Here is a 12,375-nt window from a genome sequence, read left to right as displayed (position 1 = left end):
TCAGCCAGGGGTGCAGGTGGGACTGGATCATACAGGGGGAGGGCAAGCTGGGGATGGGGAAGGAGAGGTTGGTGTAGGAAGTACTCACAGGGTAACAGAGGATGACAAGGGGATGGGGACCAGTGCACAGGAAGCCAAACCCTTTGCCAGAGCCAGAGTTTGGAGGAACCCCATCAACATGGCAGGTCCTGAGGCATAAGAAACAGCAGGCAGGGCACTCCAGGAAGCAGGGGCAGGCCAAGGCCAAGGCCCAGTTCACTAGCTGGCCAGGTGGGGAAGAAGGCATGCGATTCCTCAGCTGGAGCAAGCTGAGAGCAGGTGAGAGTCAAATGCCTCATCAAGCCCAGATGCTACAGCCAGCAGGCACTGTATAAGAAAACAGCAGAGCTTAGGTGCCATGTCTGCTCAACTGCCATGAAGGACCTTGTCTTGTGCTCTCCTGGACCACCACAGGTTTCTACTTCGGGCTTGGATTGACCCTAGGGTTGCCAGACTCAATAGAGGGCAGGACCTCTGTGCCTTTAATTGCTCTGCTCTCTTTTGAGTCTGGAAACCTTAAAGAGAAACCAGCAGACCCTTTGCTTCGGAATTAAACAAAGGGTCTGCTGGTCTCTCTCTAAGGTTTCCAGACTCAAAAGAGAGCAGGGCAATTAAAGGCACAGTAGTCCTGTCCTCTATTGAGTCTGGCAACCCTAACTGACCCTGAACCTCGTTTCCTGACCTTCAGCCTTTGACTCTCAGACTGTGAACTTTGCAGATGCTAATTGACCCTTAGATTTTGGACTGTCTTGGTACGCTGTCTGGCTGCCAGGTTGGCCAGGGGATCAGGACAATAAGTCACACTTGCTCAGCTAGAACCTTTCACTGGATCATGTTTACATTGGACAGTCACTGTACTGAAATGGGGCCTGCCTCTCTCTTGAAGTGCTAGGCCCTAACATATGTCAACCAGGTGCCCTCCAGATGTTTTGGACTCCATCTCCCATCAGCCCCAGCCAGCTTTGATTGGTGAGGTCTAATTCAAAACATATTGTGGGTACCATGCTCATTACCAGTGTTAACAGAGTGGTGGTGCATGCTCTAGTTATCTCTCGCTTGGACTACTGCAATGCGCTCTACGTGGGGCTACCTTTGAAGGTGACCCGGAAACTACAACTAATCCAGAATGCGGCAGCTAGACTGGTGACTGGGAGCGGCCGCCGAGATCACATAACACCGGTCCTAAAAGACCTACATTGGCTCCCAGTACGTTTCCGAGCACAATTCAACGTGTTGGTGTTGACCTTTAAAGCCCTAAATGGCCTCGGTCCGGTATACCTGAAGGAGCGTCTCCACCCCCATCGTTCTGCCCGGACACTGAGGTCCAGCTCCGAGGGCCTTCTGGCGGTTCCCTCATTACGAGAAGCCAAGTTACAGGGAACCAGGCAGAGGGCCTTCTCGGTAGTGGCACCCACCCTGAGGAATGGCCTCCCACTAGAGGTCAAAGAGAACAATTACCAGACCTTTAGAAGGCATCTCAAGGCAGCCCTGTTTAGGGAAGCTTTTAATGTCTGATGGATTTCTGTATTTTAGAATTTCTGTTTTTTTGGAAGCCGCCCAGAGTGGCTGGGGGAACCCGGCCAGATGGGCGGGGTATAAATAATAAATTATTATTATTATTATTATTATTATTATTATTATTATTATTATTATTATTTATTACAGGACTTTTGAAAACTGGAGTCCACATTAGCAGATAAATCATCTACATTCAGGCATCCCCAAACTGCGGCCCTCCAGATGTTTTTGGCCTACAAATGCCATGATCCCTAGCTAAGAGGACCAGTGGTCAGGGATGATGGAAATTGTAGTCCAAAACATCTGGAGGGCCGAAGTTTGGGGATGCCTGGTCTTAACTAACAGGTTTGAAAGTATGTTGGCAATGACTAGGGGATCATATTGAAGATTTCCAGGCACTGAAGGGTAAGACTTCAGTGCTTGCATATCAGCTTGCATCATCACATGACCAGCAAAAGCCAAATAACGCAAAATAAGCAGAGATACGCTTGATTTGTACAACAGATGTGGCTCAGACATTTCAGCTTCTCTTGGTACAGCACTGTTTTTGTAAACAAATGGTCAAAGGCCTGGAAACGATGCCTTATGAGGAACGGCTTAGGGAGCTGGGTATGTTTAGCCTGGAGAAGAGAAGGTTAAGGAGTGATATGATAGCCATGTTCAAATATATAAAAGGATGTCATATGGAGGAAGGAGAAAGGTTGTTTTCTGCTGCTCCAGAGAAGCGGACACGGAGCAATGGATTCAAACTTCAAGAAAGAAGATTCCACCTAAACATTAGGAAGAACTTCCTGACAGTAAGAGCTGTTCGGCAGTGGAACTTGCTACCAAGGAGTGTGGTGGAGTCTCCTTCTTTGGAGGTCTTTAAGCAGAGGCTTGACAGCCATATGTCAAGAATGCTTTGATGGTGTTTCCTGTTTGGCAGGGGGTTGGACTGGATGGCCCTTGTGGTCTCTTCCAACTCTATGATTCTATGAAATCCCCAAATATTTTCATCTCTAAAATAACACACTATTTGTTGCGTGGCTTCTTCTTCTTGTATCCTGTGATATGCAACTCTTTCGCCCGTTAACAGTGATATTAGGTCACAAGCACTCTTGACAAGAATATTTGTAGAGCAGTGTTACATGCAGTTTTAATGAAATTGGGCGAGTAGGAAGAGAGTGAGAGGATGAGTCAACCTTCCACCTACAATACCGTTGGTATTCATCTCCTGCCCCCTCCACCCCCCAGCTTATGAAATTAGATGTGCAAACATTGTGGTATGCACACACCCTACAATAGCACACACATGCCTGTACTCTGTCGTGGGAGGTTGAATGAATGCTTGCCACCTGTATCATGAATATGACTTACCTCACCAGTTCAGATACCGTATATTCTGGCGTATAAGACGACTGGGCGTATAAGACAACCCCCAACTTTTCCAGTTAAAATATAGAGTTTGGGATATACTCGCCGTATTAATAAAACGACCCGGCGAATAAGACGACTCCCGACTTTTGAAAATATTTTCCTGGGTTAAAAAGTAGTCTTATACGCAGGAATATACTGTACTTCATGAAGGGTGGAAACTCTTGTACTGAGACATATACCATTGGCCCACTTAAGCCCACTATTATCTCTTCTGGCTATTTGCTCTTCAAGAGGCAAAGGGCTTTCTCAGGTTTGCAAACCAAGAGCCTTTACCAGGCAAGGGCCCACAGCTCAGTGGTACATTATCTGCTTTCCCTGGTTTGGTTCCTAGGTAGGAATAGGAGAAATCATTGTCTAAAGCCCCAGAGAGCCACTGCCAGTCTGTGTGGACAATAAGAACGTAAGAGCCTGCTGGATCAGGCCAATGGGCCCTAAAAGTCCAGCACCAGTGGCTAATGAGATGCCTGTGGGAAACCAGCAAGCAGGATTCGAGCACTTGAATCCTTCAAGATGAAAAGGAAATAGTTCTGCCCTGTGCTGAAGGTGTACAAGAATATGATTTTTATTCTTTTGTCTAGCTACTACTGGTGGAAAGTTTAGTAAGCTCACCTTTTTCAAAATGACCTTTTTGCTTAGGAAGCATTGGAACACAACTGCTAAACAAGCTACTGCACTCTCATAACAAAGGCAGAAGTACACCTTGAGCCTTTTGTGAAGCGTTTTCTACCTAGCAACTCTAAACATCAGGAAGTAGCCAATATCTGATTGGCTAGAATACTGGTTATCATTTCCCCTTTTCTATTTCTTAGGTTTCCATATAAAACCACAAAACAAAATGAGGAAGAAATTCTTTAATTCCAAGTTCCTTTTCCACGAAATGATGCACAAAAAGAGATCTTGAAAATGGAAGACATTTCAAGAATGAGTTAGCAGTCATTAATCCGGGGACCAAATGAATCAGGGCTGGTAGGCAGAATGAGGCATCTGCCCAGGCACTGGATTTCAGGTTTCATGAAAAAGCTTGTTTTGCTGGCATCTGTCTCAAGACAATGTTGTGTGCCTCAGGGGTTAAGTCAAACTGCTGGATTAGCAGCACCCAAATGACCTCTATGGGCTGCAAGCCTGGGCAGCATGTGTGATGTTGGGGGCTGCCCAGAAGACCACTCTCTTGACCTTGCTGATCTGGAGGTGGCGTACAATGTGCCATCTAACCACCTTAGGGGCTCTACTCCATACTTATGTAGGGTTTACTCCAGGCTTCTTCAACCTCGTCCCTCCATGTTTTGAGACAATTCCCATCATCCCTGACCACTGGTCCTGCTAGCTAGGGATCATGGGAGTTGTAGGCCAAAAACATCTGGAGGGCAGAGGTTGAGGAAGCCTGGTTTACTCCTTAGCCATGTCTTCTCCCAATGATGTCCCACAAAGCAGTGGAGCAGTTTATTTACTATTGCATTATTAATACCAAGGGGATAAGCATTGCTTCAAGTGTCAAAATACAGGGCAGCAGCTCAATCTGAAGAGAAGGCGGTGCCATTTTGGGCTTGCTCAGAGAATACACTTTTGCCCCTTGCATATTCTCATCAGCCTAAATACAGTAGACCTCAGCTACATGCAAGGTCCTGTGACATTTTATGTATCGTTTCTCCAAGTCAGGAAGAAGCCACCAAAACAGTGCTGTGGAACCAAAACCTGTTTTGAAGAAAACGCTTAAAACACTCAGAACTGTACAGCCCATAATATAAAAAAGGGAAATAATCCAAGGCAGAGGTACAGTCCAAAACGCCAATAGCTCCTGTTTTTACAGGCCCTTTGGTTATCAAGAATATTGTTGCTACAACTTGAGACAGTCAGTATCAAGAAAAGGTCCAGCATTCATTTGGTATGATGGAACTAGAGAGACTGATGAACCAGGCATGGCCTGACTGAAACAATGTAATAATTTATTATTTATACCCTATGCATCTGGCTGGGTTTTCCCAGCCACTCTGGGCAGCTCCCAACAGAATATTAAAAACACGCTAAAACATCACATTAAAAACTTCCCTAAGTAACGCTGCAACAATTTTTAAAGATTATTTTCTAAGTTCTTGCTCTGAAAGCCTCCATCTTCAGACACCAAGGGGTAGTAGCCTGAGATATGCCCTATTCTACAGTGCTCCTGGCCTGTGGAGCACCAATCCTAACTTGCGATGTAAAGTTAAAACTTATTTGCCTGGGATTTTAATTAACAGTTTAATTTTAGTACCATGATTTATTTTTTAAAAAACAAAACCCTGCTGCTTTCTCATTTCATGATGCCCGTTTACATTAATGCAATTAGTTTCTGAACAGTTTTGTGCCTGTTTTAGTGGAAGCTGCCTTGTGAATTTTTAGCAAAATTAAGAGACAGGATATAAATAAGTGCAGTGTTAATAGGAAAGTGAGCTATGACAAAGTCCTTATTTTGGCTAGTTACAGGTAGGTAGCCGTGTTGGTCTGACGCAGTCAAAAAAAAAAAAAATCCTTCCAGTAGCACCTTATAGACCAACCAAGTTTGTCATAGGTATGAGCTTTCGTGTGCATGCACACTTCTTCAGATACACTTATTTTGGCTGGTGCTCATTCCAGCACTATTTAAACCAACCCTGTGGAGAATCACAGGTAAACACTTCTCGCACAATTGCTTCTCCCTAGATCTTGACAAAAAGACAAATTGAGATGCTTTGCCTCTACTTTTATCCACCACCTTCAAAACTGTCCTTAAGACTGTAGCAAGATTTTTTTATTTTTGCTAAGTAGTATTGAGTAGCTTCATAGAAAAATAACTCAGTGGAAAAGTGATACAACATAAATCCCGTGGAAGCTGTTAATCCACAGAGAAACTCCCCCAAAGAGACTGCTTTTCGTGTAAGTAATTAGTGAGAAAAGGTCCAACTCAAGGATGCACTTCTGAGGACACCAGCGGTGACTAGAGTTGCATAAGAATAGAACAAATGAGAGCAGAGGTTTATTGGAAAGCTTTAATGATGAAAGATAACAGCTACTGTTTACAGACGGCGACCACGGCGACCGCCCTTTCTGCGAGTGCTGTCTGAAGGAATAGGGGTGACATCCTCTGTGGAGAGAAATAAGGATTTCACATTCAGAAGACTTTCTTGCATACACAGGTCCCAGAAACATCCAATGCAGAAGGCTGGTGGTCAAAATCTAACACTAAGAACCCAATTTACTGTAGGATCATAAGTCAGACTGAGAAGCTGTACTTCCAATTTACAGCAACTGTATTTTAGGATGTGAAAGTCCCAAGTTCAGACAAGTCTGCAGACGCTTTAGGACTTCCACTTTACTTAATTAAGAAGGGACGACACAACTACCAGGGAAAAACATTTCATAATACCATGGTAGTTACCAAAATGCAGCTTAGCACTAGTTTCAATTCTTTCTAACTAAAGGTCACAACTACCTGATGTTGGGACATCTCCTTGTCTAATCTGCAACATTCTGTAAACTCAGCACCTTTAGCATGTACCCCACAATCTTAAAAAGCGTTATCATGGGAAACCAAGAGGGTTTGTTTAACACGCGAGTAAGAATGGGACGTTAAGAACCAGCCATTTTCTAAATGAGAGGGCTTCCAAGGAGATGCATTCTTCAAATGCATCTTCAGCTGACAACTCACCAATGCGCCCTATCTTCATGCCAGATCGAGCCAGAGCTCTGAGGGCTGACTGGGCTCCAGGCCCAGGAGTCTTTGTTCTGCAAAGGAAAAAAATGAGGAAATATATGAAGCAGATAAGCACTTACTACTTATCTCTGATGTCTAGTCGGTCTCCACTGCATTTCTTTATATATATTGGATGGTTCTATAATAATTCATATGGAGGGAGTAAACTGGTGACAAAGACCAATATGGGACACGTAGGAAGATAAGATGGCAGTTCAACTTCAAGCTTTTGGTCTAGTGGCAAATAAGGCTCTTACTGCATTTTTTAAAAAGCCATGTCATTTTCAGCTAACTTCATAGGCTCATCTTTATGCTGGAAGTTGAAGGAAAGAGTTTAATGGAGGAATTTTATATTAACCAGCAGGGGTTTTTCTTTTCTTTTTTCAATTCAGACATTTAATCTACTGGGAATGTGGACAATACTTTTTACCAGAATGCTACAAAATTATATACATGGTAAAGTTCTCATGTGGTATTTCCCGCATAATGTAGACTGTTAAGAGGTGAATGCTGAATGCCTTAGATACTAACTAGTATCTGATTAATTACATTTTATAAGCTCTGTGTGGGAGAGAATGACACACATACCTATTTCCACCTGTAGCCCGCAACTTGATGTGAAGGGCAGTGATTCCCAGCTCCTTGCATCTCTGAGCTACATCCTGGGCAGCCAACATAGCAGCATAAGGAGAAGACTCGTCCCTGTCAGCCTTCACTTTCATGCCACCAGTTACTCGGCAGATTGTTTCCCTGAGAAAGAAGGAACAGAGAGATTATTTGAGGAACCCCAAATCTAGTCTCACTTTCACATGAGATACAAAGTTACAGGGTAAGCAGAGAAATTGTATTCTTGGCTTCTTTGCCAATTTGTTTTTAAAATATGGAAGCAACAACTTCCAAACCTTACTGCCTCTACTGTTGCCCGTAAGTCCTAGGTAAATCCTAGCAGACAAGACACAGAGCCAGCCGCACAAAGTTTAGTTGTCCTTTAAGTTTCTACTTGCAGTGGTACCTCCGGTTGTAGACGGGATCCGTTCCGGAGCTCTGGTCAGATCCCAAGGTTTCCGCAAGCGGAGGTGCCTGTTCTGCGCACACACACAGCATGGTAGAGTGCTTCTGCCATGGGGTGAAACCCGGAAATATACTTCCGGGTTTACCATGTGTGCATCCCGTAGGATACGTAACAAAAGGGGCACGTAAGTAGAAGTACCACTGTACTCCATATGCCTGAACAGCTTATAGCAGGTCATGGGGAAATGGTGGCCCTCAATTTTGTTGGATTCTAACTCCCATCAGCCCCAGCCAGGCAGCACAGCCAATGATCAAGGAGAATGGGAGTTGTAGTTCAGGAACACCTGGAGGCCCACATTGTTTCCTGAGTCCTGGCTTACAGGATTTTAAACTAAGAGGACCTTTCTGTACCAATGTGAGTGTCTCTTGACTTCTGCATTTGATCAAGGGTCTGCCTTTGATGTCCAGCACGGTATGTCCAGTAGATGCATTTAGGAGTATTGAGGCGTAAAAGTTTACCAAACTTCATAGACCAACATTTCCCCCCCATACGTCTTTCATTTTAAAAAACATGTTAAAGAAAGCAGTCACAAACAGGTGCTACTCACTTGCCAGACAGGTCAGTTACATGGACAAAAGTGTCATTGAAGGAAGCGAAGATGTGGCAGACTCCAAACACATTCTCTCCTTCAGCCACCTGTGGTCCCAGACTGATAACCTGTTCTTCCTTCTTTTCCTTGCCCTTACGAGGTGCCATTTCTGTTATAAGAAAACATAACAAATTATGGAGGATATGGAAGGCCTTAAAGTACTGTCTCTTGGGAGGGATCTACTTATAAATCTTTATTAAATTAAAATTCCAGGGCAAGGAAAGTAGTTCAGACCCAATTCACACAAGCAAGCTATTTTAATAAGCAGCTACATGGGGCCAGTTCACAGCCATTTTATGCAGCTCTCTGCACAGAAAATCCTTTCTGTATTGGTGCCAACTTTCAGTTCAGTCAGGCAGTACAGCAGCCTTCACCAACCTAGTGCCCTACAACACTCAGCATCCCCAGCCAGCAAGGTTGTGCTGTATGGGGCAGAAGGGAATAGTAGTCTAAAACATGTGATCACCAGGTTGGCAAAGGTTGTAATAGAAGCCCCTGTACATGAGGTTCCAGCTTCTAACCTGCACCTCACTCCCAGCAACATCCATTCACCCTTGCAGCATACTCTGCGGACACCTGTAATGGGTGTCAGGACTGCTAGAAAAGTTTGTGTTCCCAGGGTGGGTGGATTCAATTCAGCCACATACACAATTCAGTTGTCAGAAAATAGACTCTCATTTCTTGGAGGCTTTTAAGCAGCAGTTGGATGACCAATTGTCATGGATGCCTTAGATGAGGTTCTTGCATTGCAGTTTGGTTGGACTAGATGACCATAGGGGTCCCTTCCAACTCTACAGTTGTATATTTCTTTTTTTTTGAATGATATTTATTCATTTTTTTCCCATCACCAAATATACAGTTGTATATTTCTATGTGTGACTGGTTTCCTTCTTTATTTAATGGCAACTTAAAAAGGAAATAAGGATTAATAAAACCTTTTCCGCGATACATTAATTAACAGTTGTTTGTCACAGTAGTCAGGGAATGGCAAAACATGCTTAGGTTTCCCACTAAGGTTGCTGACAGCTAGGGTACTTAAGTCTACCATTCCTTCCTTCCGTTTAAGCTACTGCAGTCAAAATAGTGGGGCAAATATAAGCTGATTTGAACATTCTTCTAAATCCAAGGAGAAGATAAAGGACATCAATAGCACCATAGTTTACTAAGTTCACAGTCTTAATTAAGATACTCTACATGCAATATATTAATTGGCAGGAACAGCATTGTGAGACCAACAACAACCAGAATTGGGAGTTCTGGGAACACAAAACTTGTGCTAATTTGCACTGACTTTTCTTCAACATATTTTAATAATTCTCCTCATAAAACAGGGCACAGAAGCCAAATGAGTTAACATAATGGTCTCCACTTTCTTTTTAAAATTATTTCAGGCCTATTAAATTAACATCCCTTCTGTACGACTGTGCAACACTCAGCATTTCAATGAAATGTGTTGCTTCCACACTTAATTATACTAGCTAAAGGGTAAAGGTAAAGGGGCCCCTGACCATCAGGTCCAGTCATGTCAGACTTTGGGGTTGCGGCGCTCATCTTGCTCTATAGGCTGAGGGAGCCGGCGTTTGTCCGCAGACAGCTTCCGGGTCATGTGGCCAGCATGACAAAGCTGCTTCTGGCTGCTTCTTGTCTACAGACAATGCCAACAAGAAGATGGGAGTAGGGGAAATGGACCCTCAGCACAACAGCACCCACTTAAGTACTTCTAAACAATAGGGTATGTAAGAAACAGATATTTATCTTACAACAGGGAAACCCTCCAGTCACTACATTCAACTTTCATATAAGGGAGATTATAGGCAGAATATATGGAAACCTAGATGGCAGGGATTTTGCAGAGACAGGAATACAGCATGAGTAGCCAACATGGTGCCCTCCAGATGTTTTGTACAATTCCCATCAACCTCAGCTTGCATGACCATTGATAACGAGCATTAGGAGTTGGAGCACACAGTGTCTGGATGGCAGCACATTGGCTACTGCTGGAATATGGCAGCAGCTTTAGCATACTTAAAAAAATAAAGTAAACCATGTTCCTACCCCAAATGACTACAGAAGTACAGTAATCCTGAAAACTTTTCCAGGTCTGGCTGAGAATTCTCATGGCCATACAGAATATATTAATCTATGCCATTACTATGGTTTACTGTTCCCATGGTTAGAAAAGAAGTGTTAGCTGTCTCTCCTATGTACAAAGCTCAACGTGCCCCCCACCTAGAATACAAAAAATCATTCTATAATTAAGAAGTACACTGTGGTTATGATCGGTTTAAGCAAATAATCTCCAAACACTGAACAATCCAAAAAGAGCATGCACACACACAACAGAGTTTGTGTGAGGTATTCCAGTTGAAAAGAACCAAGCACATTTTACTCTTTAAAGCACAACTGATTTCCAGAAGTCAGTCCTACAGAATTGAAAGCAAACTACTGCTAAGTATGTGGGCTTTAGGATTGCAGCCTTTGAGGTGGAAACTTTAAAAATAAGGCTATTAAGGGCTGCAATCCTGCAGAGCTAGGCCGTGTACTGTATGTAACCTTGCATATGCAGACCACTCCATGATACATGGATCTCCCCCCCCCCCACCCAATTGTAACAGGACGGCCAGAAAACACAAATATGGTGCCAGGTAATCTCTGATCTCACAAGGCCGCAATCAGACCCAAAAAGTTCACTTCCTAGGGATGAGAGAATTTGTGAGTTGAAACAGCCTGCAGCTAGCAAATAAAGAAGCTTTTCCCACGCCAAAGCATCTCAAAAGGAAGGGAGCCAGCCTGCCTACTGGAGAGCAGACTCAGCCACAGGCCCAAGCGGCGGCCCTAGGGAAACCTCTCAGTCTCGTCCACCTTGGCCTTCATGAGAACCACAGAGGCCTACATCATGGAAAGCGACGCAAGCTACTGCTTTGCCTCTTTATAAAGAGGCGTGCAACTTAAACCAACGGCACAATCCAGCGGAAAGGCGGGCTGCGCTACGAGGCTCATTCCCCGCTTTGCCCAGCCGCGCTCATTCCCACTGCGGTGCTGCCTACTCCCGCGGACACCGGAGGCACCAGGCACACCCCTGCGCAGCCCTCCCCGTGCAGCCGGCGGAGGAGAGGCCAGGGAAACCGCGGGCAAATTCGGGGAGAGCCGGGTCCCCAAGGATGGGGGTGGATGGAAGTGGCCCCCTTCCCTCTACACTTACTCGCACGTCTCCGCAGGCAGCAACCAACACCGGAAAGGAAGAGGCGGGCGTCGCGGGGGTCAGAGATCACCTCGCTTCACCCGGAAGCGATACCGCAGACAAAGGCGGATCACTTCCTCGAAAAATAATCCGGCTTAATCTTTAAATACACACACGCGCACACATGAAATTTGATCGATTAGGGAAGCGATGTAAGATATGGAGCAAAAAAGGAAAAAGAAAAAAAGGCAGGAGTCAGAATGACCTATTCAAAAATGGCGGCGAGGGGGGCAGTGATGGAAACCCTCACTAAAGATGGCGGAGACTAAAGGGCTGTTCCTCAAGATGTCGGGTGTCGGCGCTGACGTCATCGCGTTCCACCCTTCTGCTCCCCAGCCACACACACAAAGCGAGTGTCCGTGGCGAAGATGGAGGCTGCGGGGAAGGAAAGCGGGAGTTCCGCCGTGCTGCGCAGAGGGCTGCTGCTTAACCTAGAACTGGCGCATTTACATAAACCTCAACATATTTGGAAAGCGCACTCAAATCGTTCACTGATCCCTCGCTGTGCGCGAGCGCAGCTAATGGACCTGCTGGAGAGAGCTGCTTCCTCTGCGCCGGCCTTTCGCCACGAGGAGAGGACCGCGATTGCTCTCCCTTGGTTCAAAGGAAACGCGCCTTGCTTTTGACGCTGGGATGTGGCCGCCCCGTTTTCCCAGTCCCGAAATGTGCTGGCTCAGCAAGTGTTTTGTCTGTGCCGAAACCCAGTCCTGAGTTTCTCTGCCCATCGGATGAAGTGCTTCCGCCGAGGGGTGCTTAGGTGTCTTAGAAAAATGGTTGCGGCAATTACAGTGGAA

At 45.0% G+C, this 12,375-nt stretch overlaps 1 protein-coding gene across 1 annotated transcript; it reads right to left on the bottom strand.

The window, feature by feature from the left end:
- Positions 1-5,961: 5,961 nt before the first annotated feature.
- On the bottom strand, positions 5,962-11,687 carry RPS14 (ribosomal protein S14). Its single transcript, XM_035105667.2, has 5 exons — positions 11,543-11,687; positions 8,299-8,449; positions 7,268-7,429; positions 6,635-6,711; positions 5,962-6,070 (listed from the first exon to the last, which is right to left on the bottom strand). The coding sequence occupies exons 2-5, from the start codon at positions 8,445-8,447 to the stop codon at positions 6,003-6,005; spliced, it is 456 nt and encodes a 151-aa protein (XP_034961558.1). The 5' UTR covers positions 8,448-8,449; positions 11,543-11,687; the 3' UTR covers positions 5,962-6,002.
- Between the last annotated feature and the right edge of the window lie 688 nt (positions 11,688-12,375).

This window comes from Zootoca vivipara, chromosome 2 (genome assembly GCF_963506605.1).
Source record: "Zootoca vivipara chromosome 2, rZooViv1.1, whole genome shotgun sequence".
In the NCBI taxonomy this organism is placed as follows: domain Eukaryota; kingdom Metazoa; phylum Chordata; class Lepidosauria; order Squamata; family Lacertidae; genus Zootoca; species Zootoca vivipara.
Note: the sequence above shows the minus strand (reverse complement) of the source record. Positions and strands in the feature narration are given on the sequence as shown.